Source organism: Poecilia latipinna, unplaced genomic scaffold (genome assembly GCF_001443285.1).
Source record: "Poecilia latipinna isolate Pla-1442-1.1 unplaced genomic scaffold, P_latipinna-1.0 Scaffold723, whole genome shotgun sequence".
Classification (NCBI taxonomy): Eukaryota; Metazoa; Chordata; class Actinopteri; order Cyprinodontiformes; family Poeciliidae; genus Poecilia; species Poecilia latipinna.
The window spans coordinates 4,364-25,839 of record NW_015113339.1 but is presented as its reverse complement, the minus strand read 5'-3'; the positions used below and the strand labels follow the sequence as shown (position 1 = coordinate 25,839).

The 21,476-nt window shown below is 38.5% G+C and overlaps 1 protein-coding gene across 2 annotated transcripts in view; it reads left to right on the top strand.

The window, feature by feature from the left end:
- The window catches only part of LOC106955267 (transducin-like enhancer protein 2), a 38,344-nt gene extending 18,662 nt beyond the window's left edge, over positions 1 to 19,682 (top strand). For both annotated transcript variants that reach the window (XM_015045358.1, XM_015045357.1), the window contains exons 2-4: positions 1,830 to 1,927; positions 2,402 to 2,465; positions 19,579 to 19,682. In XM_015045358.1, the coding sequence (XP_014900844.1) occupies positions 1,830 to 1,927; positions 2,402 to 2,465; positions 19,579 to 19,653 (237 nt within the window). In that variant the 3' untranslated portion in view covers positions 19,654 to 19,682. The remainder of the gene's footprint in view (positions 1 to 1,829; positions 1,928 to 2,401; positions 2,466 to 19,578) is intronic.
- The last annotated feature ends 1,794 nt before the right edge of the window (positions 19,683 to 21,476 follow it).

Sequence of the window (21,476 nt, the reverse complement as noted above, 5' to 3'; positions counted from 1 at the left end):
AAATGAGGATGACTGACAACACTAAGATCGTCCTACAGTATGTTTAGTTTGATGATGTTATGATTATTAATTGAACTGTAAAAGAGAAAAGCACGTCTCTAAGAAAGCTTGTTTATCTTTGACTTCTGTAAATAAAGGCTAATGATAAGTAAGTGCTGCAAAATATTCTGAAATGGGACTGGAGCTCTCTGTGACCTTTGGTATTTTTGACTATCAGCTGGATTATCTTATTGGCAGGCAACTGCAAGAATTGGGTTCTTAACAGCCTTTTATGGATGAGTACACTGAAACTTTACTGCAACTTTTACTTATGATGAGTTTGTATATCATTAACTCAACATTCTGTACCAGTCTTTAGGAGCCATTTAGGATAAACTGACACACAGTGGATGGTGCTAATGCATCTTCAAAACAGGAAAGTAAAAAAAATAACACCACTGCCAGCAATGACAAGAACACTTAAAAATAACGTGCATATTCAGACTTGCCTTCTAATTTAACTCCTTGCGGCACTCTGTTTCTGTATTTTAAAAAAAAATATTAAGCTACATAAATATAGGTGAATATTTTACATAAAATAGACATTCATTAGGTAGTTGGCAAAGTAGCACAATTGGGCATGAGTTGGCATAACTTTGTCCAGTAGGTAGCAGCAAACTGCCTCCATTATGTTGCTTTGTCTGTCTTGAATATTGCTCAACCGGCCTTGGTAATTTACATAATCCACCTTGGTTGTGTGGAGTTTTATATTATTAATTATGAACAGAGCTTAGTTTTATGTTTTGAGATCGAGAAAATTAATTCCTACTACCTCCTAAGGAAGACGAGGAACTGATAACGTGAATAACGACCAGCTCTTATCCATTTAATGAATAATAGAGCTACACAATGTAGCAGGAATATACGGCCTCTATGGTGTTGTTATTTATGTGACTATGGTCAGTTTGAAATAAAATATTTGTTGCATCCTTTCAAAAAGACACATCAAACCACCAGCCTTGAAAAGGCATGACAGTGATGCAGACTGCATGCACAACATTTGTAGAGACAACATGAAAGTTAATACTATAAATCTCAGGAGGCAGCAAAATTAACCAAACTGAAAAGAAAGGAAGAGGAAAAAAAAGAATGACAACATTGAAACACGTCCTCTGAGAGCAACCTATTCTGCGTGCTCCAGCTCCAAAGAAAACAACCGCAGCATCAAAAGCATCAACGGCGCCCATGTTTCTCCACCGTCATGGAGACTATGGAGGAGGCGGGCTGCTGTCAGCGGCGCTTTAGACAGACACGGATGGCGGGTTGTGCTGGACCTCCTGGGAGTTGCTTGTTTTGTTGGGGCTTCTTTAGCTTTTAGCAGGTGAGAGATGGTGCTGTGATTGTCTTGAGTTATTCATTTGATGTTTCTTCCCGTCTCGGCTCCTTGTTGGCTTGAATACATTAGCAGCACGGCAGAGTAGAGGGGATGCTAATGTAGAAGCGAGAGAGAGAAGAGGAGAGGAAGAAAGGATGGAGCGAGTGGAGGGAAGGAGTCAGTCATTAGGCGAGGAGGAGGAGGAGAGAGAGGCAGAGGACAAGGCTTTATGATGTGTGGGAAGAGGAAGTGACCTTCCCTCTCACTTTCATCTTGGCTCTTTTCTCCTCTTGCCACACAGATGCACAAGCACTCACACACTCACACTCACAGCTTTCCTCACCAGTACAGCATGAAGTGGGTGTTACAATCTCCTTACAAACAGCCTATCACACACACACACACACAAAGAGAGAGATGTGTATGTGTTCGTCATCCATTCTTTCTTTTTTTTTTTTGTCTTTCACCTGTGCAGGTCCCCTTGCAGCCTGGCCAGTCTTTCAAGTTCACAGTCCTGGAAACCCTGGACAGAATCAAGGAGGAATTCCAGTTCCTCCAGGCTCAGTATCACAGGTACGTTTACACACGCACCACAAATGCAAGCATGCATAGAAATAGACGCAGGGAGGTAATTGGGTGAAAGGAAGGTCATGTCCTGGACATGTCGCTACTCCATCACAGGGCAAAGCAGAAACATACGGGACAAACAACCATTTACACAAAGACAGATGTTCTTCTTACTTTAATTTATTGTCAACATGCTGTGAATTTGAAAAATTTGAGAATTAAGCAGGTAGTTTTTCTGGACCCAATCAGGTGGGTTACATAGCACCCCATTGGGGTACACATCATCACACACGGACCTCTGATGAGGATTTCATCTATGAAGTTGATTTAATCCCCACAAGACCAACTTCCGTGTCCAGAAGTCATCATTTGTTAACTTAAAAAGAAAATGTTAAATTGGAGAGACTCCTGTAAAATCTTCTGTGGAATTTATAATCTATTTTATAAGGTGGAAATAAAAAATGCAATTTTGTTGTGCAGCCTGAAGCTGGAATGTGAGAAGCTGGCCAGCGAGAAGACGGAGATGCAGAGGCACTACATCATGGTGAGTCCTGCCTCACTTCTGGTGGAGTTGTTTAGGATGCATTTGTTTCAGAAAAATCTGAAGTCCTCTGACAGAAAACAGACTAAATTCTAATTATCTATGTTTTGTCAAAGGTTTTGAGGGGAGACGGAACTAGGGGATGAAACTTTAGATTACTGTAGATCCAGGAAACATGTAAAACTCAAGAACTAGATTTAGTGGCTCCTGGTTGATATAGGAATTTATACATTTACTTTTATCTGTTATTTTAAATGTTTTGTTTAAAGCATCCGCCAGTATTATAGACAGCATACAGCTCCCAAAAGTTGTGGAAATGAAAGTTTTCATTTCCTCTACTCACGTTAGTTTCATTTTCATTTCTCATCGCACTCATTTCTCCTTCAAACCTTCTACACACACATTTCAGTATGTATTTAAGACTCTTGTTCTCTTCTCTTGAACTAACAACCTGAGCTCTCCAAGTCGGATCGTCTAAGCGACTAAGGGCTCACTTCCGTCATAAGCCTTCGTCTGTGGCACAAAACCCACACCGAGCCAACCAGAATACGATATGCACCATCTGCTAAGCTGCTCGCATTTCATAAACCTGGGAGAGCAGGCAGGATCAGGGCTGTAAGCTAGATAGACACACAGATGGATAGACAGAACGAGGGAAATGCAGACAGGCACATAAATAGGAGGAGCGCGTGTGGAAGAAAGGAAGCGGACAAGAAAAACGGCAGTCAGACAAAATGATGGAGAGTCCTGCTGAGAAGCAGGAGAGCAAATGACAAATTACTCGCATACGCAGCATGCTCATTTGTGTACATCTAAATAGACCATTGTTTTAATCCATATAAGGTCTTTAACAATGGGAAATTTGACAGATAAGTGTAAAGTGAATGTTACTTAATGCTGTATTTCTCTATTAGGTCAAACATGAAACATAAGCTACATTATTTTCAACAAATTGGCTTTTGCTATGTTGCTACTTAACGCTGTCAGCATGTTGTTGAATATAATCAGCACTCTGTACTTTTTATATTTTAAAAACCAGCTCTTGGATGAGTTCATTCTCCTTCAAAATGAATTTTTTTTAGACTTAATTCAGACTAAACAAGTGTTACCATGCCAACACACTTCAGGTCGCTGTATATGGGATATAATTAATAACTCTGATACTCTTTTCTTTTTTGTTTTCTCAGACATATACATACTTTCACCCTGTCTCCCCTGTGTGACTTCCTGGTGGCGGAGCACCATCTTTGCTCTGCAAAACTTGATTACATAAACAGATTTTGTTTATAATCTGTTGCAATTGTGCCAAAATCATCTGAGTGCTGTAAACATATTACAATAGCACAATGATTACAATCAGTGCTAACTGAGCACTCAGAAAACCCCTACAAGATTGCAAAAAACAATATGTTTGGTGTTGTTTGCGGTCCAGTGACTTGTATTCAATTTGTTGGTGTAGCTTTACATGTTCAGCTCGGAAAGTGAGATGCAAAGAAAGCATCTGTGCATTATGTGCAGGCTCAAATTATCATTTTTTTAAAGAGTTTCTGAGGTAAAGACGATGCACAACCAAAGCTAAATTTGTATTTCGAGACACACGGGGAGGAGTACTCCCCAAGTGTTTTTTGTAGAGTTGAGTTTGGAAAAGGCCTGGACTTATCTTCAGAAAAATATGTCAGCTTAGGCTAATCTTTGGTAAAATCAGGTCAGACTGCGTCCAATCTTATTATCATCCTTTTCGGAAATGCTGTGAGAACTAAACTTATAGGTTGAATGATAATTTTACACTGAAATATACACACTTTCTGGTCTAACTATATTCCAAGTTTAATCTGTCATTTAATTGTTACACTAGTGAAATTGGTTGAAATAATTAAAATAGAATACATTAAAATTAAATTCAGTGCCCATCTGCTTAAGTGTCAACTTGTCAATACATTTCCATCTAATTTATTTTTCATTATTTCCTGTTGTTACTCACCACATCCTTAGTTTTAAAAAAGCAGGAAGTAACAGTTCAGAACTGATTTTCTGAAGCAGAGGAAGACATTCCCGTGTCTCCGGTACTCTCTATTTTAGACGAGGGTTTCGCCGAATTACTATGTGGAACAAGTGGTCTAGACAAACATCCACCTCCTGCGCTATAAATCCTCTGCATCCGTAATTATGCAATGAAGAAAAATCACATTTCTCCATTTTTACACTGTAATGGTTGCCCACTGTCATCGGGTCAAACTGTTTATGATAATATATTAAAGGTCTCAGCCTCTGTGACCAGTGCTCCGCTGGTAAATGCTGCATCTTTAGGTTCATTGGAGGGCTGTAATAGCTCCCCATGGCAGGAGGTCATGGAGCTGCAGATGCTGATGACATATTCATGTAGGTTAGCATGGCAGACGTTTAGAACCCCAGGCTGTATTACTTGAACAAGGGCTCACTGTGGCGCACTGGATGGTTAACACACTGCTCTGCTACTTCATAGGCATGGCTTCAAAATGAGAGGGAGGGAAAGAAAATGAGAGACAAGGGAGGAGCTCAAAGGGAAAGATAGCTGCAGAGAAGAAAAAAAAAAAAAAACGACAGAGAGAGTGTCAGACAGAAAAAGAGGAAGCTTCTGAGGGACAGAGAGAAGGGTACAAAGAAAAGAAGAGATGAAAAGGAATAGAAGAAACTGACTGAGATGACTAAGATATACGGAAGGAAGAAGTGAGAGTGAAAAATGCAGAGAAAGAATGAGAGAGAGGAAGTTAAAAAAAGATATCAGGGGACTGAGAGAGAGAATGGAGGGAGGAATAAAAGATTCTGCAGATGGATGAAATGGAGAGAACGCAACACAGAGAGCAAGAGAAAGAGATAGCTGTGTGTGAGCGTGGGGGTGCGCGAACTAAAAGAGAGAAAGAGAGATGGTGCATGCACAGACACGTAAATAATGTGAAGCAACAACGGACTCGCTGCGCCCACAGAGGAGATAACCCAGAAGGCTATATTTAGCTCGTTAGGCCTGTCATCCACTGAGGCCCGTTTCCACAGGCTGGGGGTCTGCTCACCACGCTGCACTGCTTCTGCTTTTACTATTCATCACCGCTAAGCTCCTAAATATACGGTGCCGGAACGTGGAGACATGCTTTCATATGGTTATGTGCAGCTGATGCATACGATTGTTTTTATGTAAGCCTAACCAGCTAGCTCCCAGGACGATAAGAGCAATAGTAAAAATACATTTTGCACGTAAAGTGGTTGACTGTAATGAGGTGTTTGCATACAGAAGAGTATGAAGATCTGGATGATTTTTTTCTTCCTATCTGCATTTAGTGTCGTTTATTTTCTGCTCTAATCGTGATTGTTTCCGGTTGAAAAGATCGGTTCGTGTTTGCATATTTTCACCTGATATCCAACAACTCTTCTTCCAAGATGTTCCTTCAAGGAATCAAGCGTGTGCCGGCGTGACCGCAGCACCCACTTGCTTTAGCAAACCGGCGATATGGCGCTATGCTCTGTTCAAATTTGGTTCTGTCAGGGAAAGCTTAATTACAGTTTTGGTTTTCCAGAGAGCAACATTGATGGCACATAATTGCAACACAAAAACATCTCTTTCCATAAATGTTTGACATTCCCACAGTTTCCTGACTTCCTGTAGATGACTGTAGTGCTTGGAGAAATTTTGTCAACATAAATCTTCTAGTTGGGTTCGTTATTCCTGAATGTTGTCGTCTTTATATCATCAGTCTCGTACATAAAGCTTTATAATGTTGGCATATGCTACCAGAGTAACATTTCTGACTGCTGATCAGTGATTGTAAACAGCAGGAGTTGCATTTTTTTCAAGCTGAACGTATAAACACCTGTTGGGCACAGTCCTGTTGGTGCTTTTGGATGAGTCTGTCAGCATTTATAAATCAGCTGATGTGAGTGACGTGTTGACCTACATTCACTGTATGACAGCCAATGAAAATGTGAACAAAACTGAGACGATAACAATCTTCTGTTATTGGCTTTGTGATTTTATTTTAATATTGTTGGAAGCTTACTGCGTCTAATGTTCTTTTTCAGGATTTTTGAACAACTTAAAACATCCAGTTGGTCGGTGTTCTCCATGAGCTACACTAAAGCTCCTGAAAAAATATTTTTTATTGCCTCTAAGCTGGGGCTCCTGCAGTTTTTTACTTATGCCAGGGGTGATGCTTTTGCAATAATAACAGGAAGATGCTATAAGTAAACCTTTGCTCTGGTTTAGTGCTACTCTTGGTTTGTAAAAAAAAAAAAAAGAAAGAAAAAAAAAACACCTCACAATAATAACCTGGTTATTGCATGGCACATGACTGGTTATTTGTTTATTAGGTGCTTTTTTGCTATTTGTAGAGAAATGTTTGAGAAATAAAGAGAATAATTTTTATCACATTTGTTTAGATTACTAAGAGATGGTATTTGTATAAATCTAGTAGACTTGAAGTAATTGCATATTTGTTATTTGATTGCAGACAGGATACAGTGCAACACAAATGTGTGAGCTGGTGATCTGTGCAGTGTGCAGTTTTAAATATTTATAAAATATTTAGATATTGTTAGATATCTGTCTGTGAGATGTATTTTGAAGTGTTTGGAAGATCTATTTTCCAAACATCTTATGGTATACTTCTTATTATTTCATACCTTTCACACTTAAAATGACATTGCTCAGATTGTCTCTGTATGCTTTGTAGCTGTGCTGCACTCCAGCCAGGTTTGCATGTTTTGTATGTTTGGATTCATAGAGCTTCCCTCTTTTCTTTTTTTTTTTTTTTTTTGAAAGAGTAGATATGTTTTATATGGTTTCTGTCACTGGTGAATCACATATGGGAACAAACAAACACATACATCAAGTTATGCACATTGTGGATGTCTGCTTTTCCACTCTGGCTGTTGTATTTATAATTCATGGCTCTCAGATTTCACTGCTCTCCTGGAATCCCACTGTGTATTTTTAAATAAGGCTGCATTATAGCCTCGGCTAATGATGGGGGTGTAGATGTGTCGGTCACATGCCTACACAAAGTGCAAAACATTAGCCTGGAGAGCTCTGTTCTGTTTAGGAGAGGCTGATTTTTAGAAAGAACAAATAAGGAGACAGTCAAGCTTATTCTTTGTATTTTGCTAGTTTAACCACAGATTTTTTTTTTCTTCTTCAGCCTATCAAAAAGTGTTATTTGGTGTCTAATATCTACCAGTTCTTCGTTATGATCTTGAGGATTTCTGAACTCTAGTGCAGCTCTCCTCTCACGCCGACCGTCAAACACAAGACTAAACTCTGAGGACAGTGAAGACTGGCTGGCCCTTTTATTGCAGACCATAAAAAAGACATATCCACTAGAGGGTGACAGCTCACAGTGGGGTGTCACATTAGGTGGCCTTTCCATCACTGTGTCGGGGTGTGTGTGTGTGTGTTTAGGTGCACTGCAGGGAAGCTACAGGGGTCCAAGTGTTAATGAAAGACCAAGTTGCTGGCATGAGGCATAATATTGTTGCATCTAATTTTACCATAATAAAAATGAGAGTGAGACATGGTGTATTTAGAGTATTTACCTTAGAGCTGTGACTTTCTGCTTTAGAAACATAATGTAATGGTGTTTGATCAAACAAAGGTTGACAGTATTATTCATAGTTTTTGTTTTTTCATTGTGACTCCTTTAATTGGCTATAATGTCACAAAAATGGATTTACAGAACTTTTTTATGTTGAACTTTAAGATAAATTTACACCTTTTGTAATTTCTAATTTGTGTGTATCTCTTCAGCCTCCAGCTCTTGATGAAACTGATTCTGAAAAGCTAACAAAACCAAAGCCATCATTAGTTTTGTCACCGTTTTGCGTGTTAGGGTCTATTGGCACCATTTAATGGCCAGTGAATGGCCATAAGGGCCATTTCAGTCAAATACAAACTCATAACAATCAATTGAGAGAAGTTTGAGGTTCTTATCAGGCATTTTAAAGAGGAATTTGTGGAACTTTAAGACATATTTATGGTTTAGAACAGGGATCCCTTTTAATGATGTGGGAGTCTCTGAGTTGTTTTAGGTATTTCTCTGTTTTAATATACCTGATTGCTGTAATATCATACAACTAAAGGTCAGATTAGTTTGGGGTTTAAATTAAGTAATCTGAGGGTGAATTATTTATATGTTTCTGCAGGACAAATTTTTGGCTTAAAAGCAGTCTGTGCAGGGAAACCTACACACTTGAACAAGCTCTCACAGTTTTTGCAAGATCACTGGTCTAATGTAAATCCAGTATCGTGTAAAACAACAAATCAAAATAAACTTGTTGCTGGTTACAAGAAGTGTGTGGTTTCTGTCCAGTACATTAAGAGACAATTAGCATATTATTATTAGTAGTGGTGTTATTTTCACACATATAAGCCTGTTTGCATAATTTCGAACATGTCGAAATTATGTTTCGACATGGGTGGACAATTCAAACTTGTCCACCCAGTTTTTTTATTTTTTTTTACACAATTATTCCATTATGGAGAAATAACAGTTAAAATGCAGCATTAAAATAATGTCATCCACATCCAGAAAACATCTGAAATGCAAATAAGTGGTTTATCAACAGTAATTTCCAAAAAAATTGATCACATTTTGAAAGATTTTAAAGAAAAAAGCTACTAAATTAAAATCTGTACACAATAAGATTGACTATATCTTTTAATAACAGGACATTTACAACTACTTTTCTTCTATTTTTCAGTATGTTTTTTTTTAATTGAATTTTCTAATCATTTATTTCTAAGTAAAGAAAGACTGTAGTTTCACAGTGAGTGTGTGATTGTGTGTATCAGGATTTTATCACTGAGTCACACTGGTCATTTATTGAAACAGTGGGACCTTGTGCGTGTTTATGCTTTCTCTATGTCCAGCCCCTCCGGCAGGATGAAGGGTGAGTTTGCTTGTGTGTGTGTGTGTGTGTGTGTGTCTCTCTGTGCCTATGTGTGTAGATTAATGCAGTGCTCTCAGCCTCTTACTCCTCTCCCAGCTCATCTGTCTGATTCAAGCTGACACACTGTGTTCTCCTCTGCAACATTACAGTCACAGACTGCTTAGGAAGGGGGAGCATAAGACGGGGTGCAGCTGGGAGGGGTGGTGGTTGGAGAGAAGAAAAAAAAACATGAAAGACATATGAGAAAAGGGGGCACAATGGCACTGACGCAGACGGGAGAAAAATTATGAGGAGCAAAAAAATAAATAAAAACATGAGGGAGAAATGGAAAACACGACAGAAAAAAACAAAAAGGGCACATTTTTTTGTCCCAATACAAATAAAGCTTAAGAGATAGCGGAAGAAATCAAAGTGATGTAAGAGAGTTGGAAGGAAGAGGTCAGAAGCTGAACGAGGTTTGCTTTTGCTGAGGTAAATGTTGCTCTGCCCTCCACCAGCGGGTGATGGTCCTGGGGATTAAAGTATGGCCAGATGCAGGGGAGGGTTGAGCTGGTTTTAAGAGTCTTAAACCTGTCTGAACTGTCTGAGGGACGAAAAACAAAGTATTCATAAAGACTCCTGCAGGGTCTCCTGAAGGGAGCACACTATGAATGCAGGCATTCTCCGACTCAGGTTGGCCACTTTGCAGTTATTCTGCCCTACGATCGCAGTAAAGCTGCTGAGAGGAGAGCTGCCAACGCTAAATGTCAGTGGATTTAGTCTTCACCCTCTGAAGAAGTTAGTCTGCCAGTGTAGACCACAATGTTGGCTACAAACCCATTATTGCTTTTTTTAATGACCCATTTCTTTTGTTGTTTTTGTTTGTTTATGTTATGTATTGTTATGATGAATGATGTCTTTGTCAAAACATGATCATATTTTAAAATAGTAATGAAAAGCTTAATTTCAATGAGCCTAGTGCTTCAGATGCTTTTATGTGATAATTGGTTCAAGATGCAGTTCATCCAACAGACTGTTGACTTGTTCAGTGTGTGGGGAGATTTTACCACAATGCTTAAAAGGACACTGTGATTTTCCCTCTGGGATATTCATTCATTCATTCATTCATTCATTCATTCATTCATTCATTAAGGTGTAAAGAACATAAAAGAATGCTTACATTTTTCATCTAATCTCTAATAATTACAGTGTTATTACCCTAGTAATGATCAGTAACAATTTTTGATCATTTCAAATCTATTCACATTTATTGTTGTAAAAGTTTTACAGAATATCCACTCTAAGTAACTCTTGGTTTGAAAAGTACTCTAATTTGTTTGCCGTCTCGCGCAGTCTGTAATGTAAAAATCATTCGCAGCAGCCCCTCCAGCTGATTCAATACAGGAATTAGAATATGGAGCCAGAAATGAACATAATACACCCCATTTAACATTGGTGGTACAGTATGTGTCTGAGTGTGTGTGGGTGGGCAGATGAAAGAGACAACTTCACCCAAGAGACATCTATGAACAATGCTTTTGTTAAGGCTTGAACACACATCCACACCCACCCACAGACTCCCACCCACATGCCTGTGTACACACAAACACACACTGTATGAATACAAACACCCGTGTAGGTACACACACACACACATGTCCCATTTAGATAAATCACCTTGGATTAGACCAGCTTCCTAAAGCTCATTTTAAAGTCTTTGCAGAACGCACAGAAGGGGTGGAAAAAGAAGACAGCGAAGAGGGAGAAAAAAGTCTGGCTCCAGTGTGTTACCCTCTCTCAACACCGTGAAGGTGGAGCTGGGAGGGAAGAACGAAGGAGCAAATACTCCCTGAAGTATGCAAGAGTGGAAAGTAGGAGGGAAAACAAGAATGAAGGTAGAAACAGGAAGAGGGAAGAGAGAGAGAGGATAGCTTGTTGAGAGTTTTACAGATTTTCTTTGCTGTGCCCTGATGACGACAGTGTGGCGGGAACGTTGTTAGTGAGTGGAAGAGTTAGATTTTCTAAGAATTGGAAGACAATTTATGAAACACAATTAGAATGCTCATATTTATATGAACTAAGCGTTACTCTGACAACATTTTATCTTAGTGTTGGCAAACATCTGGCATCAAACGTATTGTCAGTGATGATGTCATCCAGTCTCATGCTACCATATGCAGACATTCTTCTGCACTGATGAAGAGTTGCTCACTTTAGCATGCCAAATGTTCCTTTTAACTTTTTTCTTTTATATAGGAAAAAAGTTTCCTATGGAAATGTTTTAAAATGAGCTTGCTTGCTATATGACTACATATCTGCACATTTACACAATGCATTTACACCAATGTTTTTCCATATTAAAAAAGTACATGTGGCAATATAAGAGTTTCTGAACTGCTGTTATATTAGTCTAAAATGAAAGTTGCCCTGTGTCCTTCAACAATTTAGTAATCAATTTTCATTGGAATGCACTTATGTGGACCTACGATTTAAATGTTTATTGGTGTCAGTAGACAGTACACTCATATTGCTCATTGTCCTTGGACAGTGACATCAGCCATTTGGCTCAATATCCCTCTGTCTGGCCTCACACACACACACACACACCACACACACACGGGTTTCTGCAGCACGCGTATAAAAAAAACGTCAAATACATCATAGATTTTTCACCGAATCCTGAATGAGATCACTGTGACACAACAGAGAGATTATATAAGAGCAGCAAAACGCAGGCGTTGGAGGTATAATTAAACATTGGGGACGCAAGAGAGTATGAATGCATTAAAAGGTGACTGAAAAAGACTAAACACGCTGTAGTGCTGCGGTGTTAGCTGTGCAGACAGAGCTGTTATTAGTCATAGCGCAAAGTCCTGCAGCTGTTAATGTATGATGGTGTAATTTATGTCGTGCACCTGTTACTACTCGAACAATATCCTACTGTGAAGTGATATGTTTTCTTTTGGGTTATGTCGGCTACGTGACAATACATTGAAAGCAAAAATATGTGTGTTAGTCTGCTCTGCACTGCACAGTGTTGAAACACAAATTATTTTAGAAAATGGTTTTTCAACTGTGTGCCTTTTAACAGCTTTCCACAGTGTGTTGCTGTAAAGATGGAGCACAATACTACAATAGTTGGAGTAGTGGCGTCTGGCACACACCCACAGGACAACTGTTACTACATTTCACTTGCCTGCTTTGCTCCCACTGCCCATTCAAAGGAATTCCTCTTTTTCTAGTCAGAAAAAATATATATATTTCAATGTCATTACAGCTGTTTATAAAGACCAAAAAAGTCTCTACTATGATGCATGCATAACATTGCAAAATTTTCAAATCTCAACAAGGTCAAATTTTGCTCATTAGAAATATAGATATGTGTCTATATTCAGAGGAAAATAGTGGTATGTTGAAAAAAAAAGCTCTAATCTTAGTAGAACTTGGAAAAACGTTCTTTATTTCTCTTAAATTATTTAATTCAGGTATATCAAACCTTTAAACATAAATCTGATTTCCTCTCTAAGATGTTTTCATTCACCTTCTGACTGTGGTCTGATGTCTGGTGGAATAAAACTCCCAGTGTTGGCTAGTTTAAACAAAGCGTACTCATATAGATTTGAGTGAAGAGTTTGCTCATGACCACATACAATTTGAAAGAGAGGGACTTTCAATACGGGAGGTCACTTGATTCAACTGTTTCCTAAAATGAGCCTGTAATTTCGTCCATGTACTCATGTTAATCACCCCGACTTCATTAGCACCACTGCTTATTCCTTTTGCTTTGTTGAAATTAGTCACAAAGGAACAACCTCGAAGTGCTGTGGTGTGAGAAACTAAGAAAAAAAAAAACATAAAAAGAAAATGAGGATAAGGAGTGAGTTAATTTTGTCCTGATACTTCACCAACAAGAAGCGATTTATTGCATAGTTTAGTTTAAGAGACTTTGGAGTGGCCATTAATGTGAATCTGCAGCTGACATGAGTACATAGCTGTTAGTCATTAATAACCCAAAGCGCCCCCATCGCCAACATCAAACATTTTCTCAGAGGAGAATAAAGTTGGAGCTGGAGGCTGTGACTTATCTCCAGCCCTGATTTCATCTGATTACATGAAATAAAAACTGCTAACTAGGCTTGAGTCAGAGTTGCGTATCGAATCTAGGTGTGTGCACCTGTGACTAAATTTCAGTTTCAAACTCAAGTATTTTTCTTCCATAAGAACTCGTTCGGCTGTAAATCTCCTGTAAAAATTCAATAAGAAAACGGGAAACACAAATGGGGTTTCGTGCATTTCTGTGTCCAAAAGTCGAAGAAGAGAACATGCAGTTTTAATCAAGCTTTGACAGCGAAGAAAAACACCACTGGGATCAAGTACATTTTATATTAGTTTATCTGGAGGGTCATGGCACCAGAGATTTGGTATTTGACGGAACTAGTTTAAAAAAAAAATCAAAAGCCAAGAAAGAAAACTTTACAGTGTTATCCTTGTTCTCTCATATCTAAAATAACACACCGACTCTCAAATCCAACCAAAGTAGGAAATTCATGGAGCAATTTCAATTAATCTCATGGTATAAATCTGCACTCTCTGGTCACTGGATGTACAGTTCATTTGTTGTTGTAAACATAAACACAGCGTATGTTTATTATTTTCATTCTGGCGGTAACCCTGTCCTTTAAAAATGAGGGAATAGAGAGCAGTAATGAAAAAGAGTTAAAGTAAAGCATGTTTATAGTGTGTTCTGCCTGTTGGTTGAATATATTTTCCATCTTTTTTTCCATCAGAGTGACATAAATAAAAATAACTGGAACATATAATGATATAAGGTATTTTAATCAATCGGTTTTCAATCTTCAAAAGAAAACGACTCGTATGCTTTTCATCGGAATGCACAGAGGTGTTAAGACTCCTGAGCTGCGACTCTCTGACTTTGTCTCCGAGGTTGCAGAGCAGATTTTCATACTTCTGCTACATTCTGTTTCATAATGTTGTTGCTGCTTGAGTGCAACTTAAATGGTTGCCTTGGCAAAGTTTTTTTTTTAATTGGATTTTTCTTAGGTGAAAATACTCATGACTCTGGGAGACCACTCAAAAGCTGCAGCTTGTGATTCTTGAAGTAGTTTATTGATTTCTGAAGAATACTTTGCTTCGTTAGGATCATTATTGCCACAATGAGCTGCTGAACCATTCTTCATTCTGTCTGGGCTTTGTTTTTCTGCACCTCCTCATGCCTCAAAGTACAAAATCTGAATCACTCAGCAAGTTATCTACTTTTTTCCACGTCTATGTCTCCATAAAACTTTGTTCGTGAATGAATCTGGATTATCCCGATTTCATGCATTACTGTTTACCCTAAATGATACAACATAGTTCCTATGTTGACAAAACCTTCTTGCTGCTTCTGTTTCTCCTTAAAGAAATGGTTTAAACTTTTTGTTAGGAACTTCTGTGAAAGTATTAGTCATAGTTCCCTGAGCTGGAGTAGAAAGATGCCAGTCCATCACAGTGAAACACAAAGACAAAGAACAAACAGTCATGTACTCACACCTAAGGCCAATTTAGAGAGATAAATTAAACTAGCAGTCACGTCTTTCACCATGGGAAGAAGTGTGTTCTCCCATGCATGCATGAGAGACCGTGCAGGCTCCATGCAGAAAGACTCCAGGCCAGGATTTGAACCCAGGACCTTCTTGTTGCTCCAGCATGTGGCCCTCACATGGATTTAGCAATTTAAAGAGAAAATGTTTGTCTTTATGGAATACAGCAGTTCATCAGTGTATATTTAAAGTGTGCACTTGCACAAAACTGTGGAATTTAACACTATTTTTACAGTGAAATTATTTCCACATTAATGCTCATTGCTTAAAACTGCTGCCTGTCGAACTGCCCCATCTATGGCAGCCCATCAGTCCACCTTTTACCCTTCAAGAGTGGAGCTTTGTGAAAGCATGTCACTTATGCAACAGCTTCATAGACGGTGTGGTGTTTGGAAATTATTCTGCTCAATTTGGTGAACCAGTTAGTGGGCAGATTGGTGCAGCCATCAGCCTCTCCCAGTTTAATTTCAAATGGTAACAAGGAGCTTGTTTGTCTTGGAAAAACTGGAAAATTTGTGAAAATGCAGGTAGTTGATATTTGCAAATATATAGCAAATAAGACTCACTGCAATAAGACATCTTGCGAGTACAGGTGGGAACTATTACTCTTTCTAACTTCAAAAATCCAAAATGTCCCTTGAACTACTTAATTACTGCTGCATATCCTTACTGTTACATTAAAGAGGACAGCTGCTCAACTTAGCAGTGCATGGTTGTGTTCAGTTACTAGTGCTACATTTTTGCACCTAGTCCCACTGTTTTAATGAAAGAGTAAGTCTTCCTGAAAGATGAATAAGGCTGATGGCAGAAACTGCAGAGAATTAATAAGCAGAGACACAGAAACTAATCTAAAATGAGAAGAGCAGAAAAGCAGTGATGGAGAGATGAGAAGTCAGTGAGGGATGGCTTCTCAGGTATGTTTACTCTAGTTTACCTCATGTGTTCTTTCCATTGTATGTAAAGCATGAATTAATGTTTCAGTGGGAAAGAGATTTCTCAAATACATACGTTTCAGTCAGCATGAACAGATTTTTGCCAGTCTTTGTCAGGAGAACTGGAAATAAATGAGAACATGTGGACAAGGTGCTGAAGAAGGATTGAAAATGTTCAACGGGAAACTGGAGCAGAGGACAAAACAGCTAAAAGAACTTTAAGTAATTAAATGATTGGTGGAAATGACTATAACAGTGAAAGAGACAAGAGTGATGCAACAATGAGAAAAAACAAAAAAAGGTGATAAATCAGACATGGAATCAAGAGAGGAGGCAGAAAACATTGAAAATCTGATAATAGGCAGGAAAAATGAAGAGTCTGCGGATGAGAATGGAACGGAAAATGTGACGGCACGCTCGGAACGATAGACATTTGGTCACGATGAAGCACGAAGATAACATGGTGAAAGTCAGGGTCGCAGATTAAAAGAACCTGCGATGTGGTTTTCCTTCCCAGTCAGAAGCAGTTTTCAGTCCAGACTGTCTAATTGATCCAGTCACACAGCTGTGTTTCCTTTGCTGGTTAAAGATGCACAGCGTAAACAACAATGCTTCATTACGTCTTTCCTACTTGATATGTTGGCTAATGAAATGTGATTTCCAAACTTCAAACAGCTCTATAACATCTGTATCAAAATCCAGTTTATTTTTTTAATTGCATAAACTGTCAATTGGGCTAAATGTTTAAAAATTTGCTTCTGAGTGATTTCTTTTTTTTTTTTTTTTAATCTGGCCCTCAAAGAGTTTTTGACATTCAAAGTGTTCAGGTTTGTTGTGACCTCGTGGATAATAACTTAACATCATAACAAAATCTATCCTCCTCTCCCATGTCTCATGGAAATAAGAGAATCCGTTCAATACTTTTTGTTAATTCTGTTTGATAGAACCTGCAATTTATTCTCAGTAAGATTACAATGTGGTTTGACTAATGGTCAATTTATATGTGAATGTGAGCTCCAGTTCTTCCTGATCCACTATTTTTTTTTACTACTTTTATCATTTTGGACTCCCCAAAACAAAACAATCACAGATGGTTCTTCAACCATAAAATCCTTCTGCCACTCAAAAACACTCATTTGTAAGTGGCATAAATTAGTAAAGAGGGTTAGTGAATAGTTTGCTGTATTTGAGGATTATTTCTTAGTATTTCAAGACTTTACATCCAATGGGCATATTTCCAACGTCCCAAAAGGCAAATGAAAGATACTTAAAGGAGAAATTGGGATCAGAACTAAATGTCAAAGCTGGTAAAGTGTAGGAAGATCTCTGTGTAAACGGTCACAAAGGAATTAAAAGCCATTTTTGGAAGGAATGCATTTGTGAATTAACGATGCAATAAATAAATATCCCTTTTGTAAATAATTAAACAGCAACTTTATCCAAATATTGACTTGTGTGATTGTGTATTTAGGAGTACAGTATGTTGTGCAGTTTCATTTGTTGTGGTATTAGGTGACTGGAGAACTATTATTAAAAAAACCCTTGTTTTTTCATTTTGCTTCTACTATACTTCCAAGGAAATGTGCAACGTTTTGAAGAACTATGGACAAAAATCACATAGAGAAGTAAAAATAAACCTAAATAAACGATTACAGTTGGACTGAAGACGGTTGTCAACTACATTTCTTCTGCAGATTAGATGGTTCACCACTATTCTTCCTCGTTTTAATAATGTAGTGATAAAATCTAAACCTAATTTCCTTCATCAGTTTATTTGTTTAATATTTACTGATAATTTGACCACTTGAAGCAAAAATAAATAAATAAAAATACAGGATGTGTTTATAGAACTGGACTACGTTCACTGCATCAGTCAGGGTTGACTAACTTGGTGCCAGATGAACCAATTCAATCAAAGCAACGTTTTCTAATTAACTTAATTAAATCCGGGTTGCTTTCTGTGTTTCTTTTTCTTTTTTGTCTTTTACAGTTAGCAGTAAAATACCAGGCATTCCACACACTCCCTTACTCCATTTTAATATATACTTGAGGGAAAACTGACTTTGGCAGTGAAGCAGTAAAATATGTTGGAGCATGTCACAGCCTGAGGAGAAAACCGGAGATGCAACACATAAAATCTGCCCTGAGTTCTGACCTGTATTCATCCTCTTCTATGCTTTATATGCAGATTAATTGTAGAACGTGTTGTGTGCAGAAGCAGTTTATTGTATTTAATATAGAACTTACACAGTATATAGTCTGCATGTGTCGTCCTTGGCTGTACTTATGAAGTAGTTGAGATGCAGAATGACTGTAAGTCAGTGAAACCAGACAGAAAAAAACTATCCTGAACCTGGGAGTGAAAGATAAAGCTGATGGCTAAAACGAAGAAGGAATGAAAAAAAAATAAAAAAAACAAAGGGGAGAAAGGGGGACAGGCGGCCTGTCAGCCGCCTGAAAGATAAAGATTGGAGTGTGAGGGAGGGACTGAATCAGGCGAGGAATAAATGGAGAGAAGAGAGGGCTTGAGTGAAAATGAGCAGGAGAAAACAGAGAGGGAGGAAGTGCCCTGTCTCACTCTCATCAGTCAGAGCGTTGGCCATCCTGTGGCGGAGGATGCCGTTGTCACCACGACGGATTCCCACTGTCCGTATTCTGCTTACCTCCAAGAATATTACTGATGTACACAAAGAAACACACACAGTGGAGAGAGAGAGACACATATTCAGGAAGGGCACATGTGCCTTTCCTGGAAGAGACAAACGCACAACTGTACTGGTGTCAGGAAACACACAGACAGATATTCTGATGTGAGAATTAGATTTTTTTTTTTTGTTACTGACCTTAATACGACATAAGATCTGGGTTTAATTTTGATTTTCAGATTGGCTCTTGAGTATTTCAGTTTTAGAGTTTGAAGCTTTATTTATTTCTCAGACAGTTTAGTACTTTGAAAAAAAAAAGATAAAAAAAAACAAAAGAAAAGCAGAAGCAATGAGAGGCGGCAGATTTCTCAATAAAATATTTCTTTTCAAGCATGTGCAGTCTGTGGACTTCACTGAAACTTAATTATAGTATAAGCTTTCTGTTGTTTTTTGACCAGCATAATATCTTTCCATTCAGATTGTCTTTCAGATGCATTTTCCCTTTGCAGTGCCGTGCACGTCTACGCTCTGACTGTTGTTGGTGTGAAATAAGTTTTGGTGATTTATACACACATAGATACAAGGACACCATACTGCTGCAAGCATCCACAGAGTCTCGTTATTCTGACACCGTGCATCGTTATTCATCGGCACACCTACATCCATGCAGGAAAAGGAGCATATAGCGAATATACACACAGTTATGCTCATTTGGCAGTTGTGCATAGGCCTAGTGAAATGATAAAATTGCCCGGCATAAACACACACACGCGCAGAGACAGTGATGCTGCATTACTTATCCTAGACGTCAATGCCTCATTACTGTGTCACACACACTTGTTGTCCTCAACACACACTCTGTCTGTGCAACTGAAACCTTTTTCATTTTATTATTTGTGCTTGCATGGAAACCACAGAGAAAAATAGCAACATATGTGGCTATGTTGAGCAACAGATGCTCAACTGGAGACATTTTGAAGAATTGAATGTCAAAATGTGTCATGAACTAAATCCTCTGTCGTTTGTCTTTTTTTTTTTATCTCTGCAGTACTACGAAATGTCCTATGGTCTCAACATTGAGATGCACAAACAGGTAGGAAAAATTGTGTTTACCATGTTTTGATATGTTTTGTGTTGTTGCTGGATTACTCGGAGGGGATGTGTTTAGGGGTTGTTAGTACAACTCTGGCCTTGTGTAGATGCAGCTTTCATTGAACAAGAGAAGGGGTGCAATACCACAGCCAATGCTCATGAGAGACATTTGTGCATGTGAGGTTTCATGCTTTAATATGTGTGTTAAAAAAGTGAATCTGAATTGTAAGCCCCACTATAAGTCCAAAGAAGGAACATGAAATGCAAATTGTAATGGCTACATATGAGCTAGTGTGAGGCTCTGATAGTAGCAAAGCAATAATTACATGACAATGTTGTAATATTGTAATTATTTTCCTTATGGGTTACTTCACAATGGCAGATCCAACATATACATGATAAACATCGACTAAATTTAAAGGCAGTTCTAAATGTGATGGGATTAATTGGCAAATATTTGAGAATAAATATATATTGAGTGGTCATTATTTCAGAACGTCAATGGCTGACAGTCCATGAATGTCCCAGGCTAATCAATGCCTTTCAGTCACACTTGCTATTGAGAAACACTAAACATGACCCATCTGCATAGTTGGTCATGTTACCTTCACTGCCGTTTCGATACATTACAACGTCTCAGAACACAACATACAATTTACCAAAACAGTTTACACTTTTGAGCTTACTTTCATTTAAGTTTAAATTGACTCTTGTTTCTTCAGAGTGACTCTAAGTTAGCTCTGAAATCTTTGTAACTTCAGTCTAAGACTCTCAAGACCCCCAGTTTGACTTCCGACTTCAGGCAGACTTCATGTTTAGGTTTCGCTACTTTATCCCTCAAAATTCCAGCTCATGAAAACAAATGAAATATATAAATATATATTTCAAGATGCTTGTTTTCCCAGTGGTTTTTGGAAAACTTGAAGGCGTTTACCGAGTTGGTATTTTGTCTCAAATGTGTAAGAACCTCTGACCTACAGGATAATGCAGTTAATAACACTCCTCGATTCATGCAAAAGACCAGATGTGCAGCTGAAGCCTGCGAGGGAAGGTCATCGTGAATTGTGTAACGTTTCCACTTGTCCTTGCTGAGATCTGGTAGTCTTGAATGAAGACACTTGTCTCATGAGCAGTGTGTGCTCTCAGGTGCCTGCAGCTGCTTGTCAATCCCCATACTAATTGCTGTCTGGGTCATGCTACAGGAGAAGTAGACAGTCAAATTGCATACAGAGAGCGACAGGCAGACAGTCAGATAAATGTCGACGTAGAAGGACAAAAAGGCAGACGCGAAACCTGTTCTAGTTGATAGACCTTCCTGCAGATAGACAGAATCATTATCCAGTTGAATGGCATTTCCTTTAAGGTGACTGCCTGTGTCGTCCTCCCTCCCTCTCTATATCTATCTATCTATCTGTCATGCTAACTGGCTCTCTGTGGCGGAGCCAGGCACTGTCACAGAGGACAAGACAAGAAGGGGTTTATTTTTCACTTTTACAATGAGCTCTTGGCGTACACCTTCAGAAAGCAGCTCATTGTTTGAAACCGTCTCTGAGACACCTTCCAATAAAAGGCTCTGTGCTCTGCACTTTCACCTCATAATTATCACGTCATTTAGCTATCGAGGTAATTATAGCAAAGAGATATCAAACATCGGATTTACAAACACAGAGTTCAGGCTGGGTGCATGGAGTTTTGTGTTGCTCTGCTGGTGATTTGAGTTTAAGGTGAGGCATCTGTCCAAAACTAATCAAACACTTAAAAAAAAAAACTGAAACCCGCCGTCGACTCCTACATACATAGTATATTTTTGTCATTACAGCTTGTTTTCTAAGTTGTGCTTGGTAAACCTTTAAA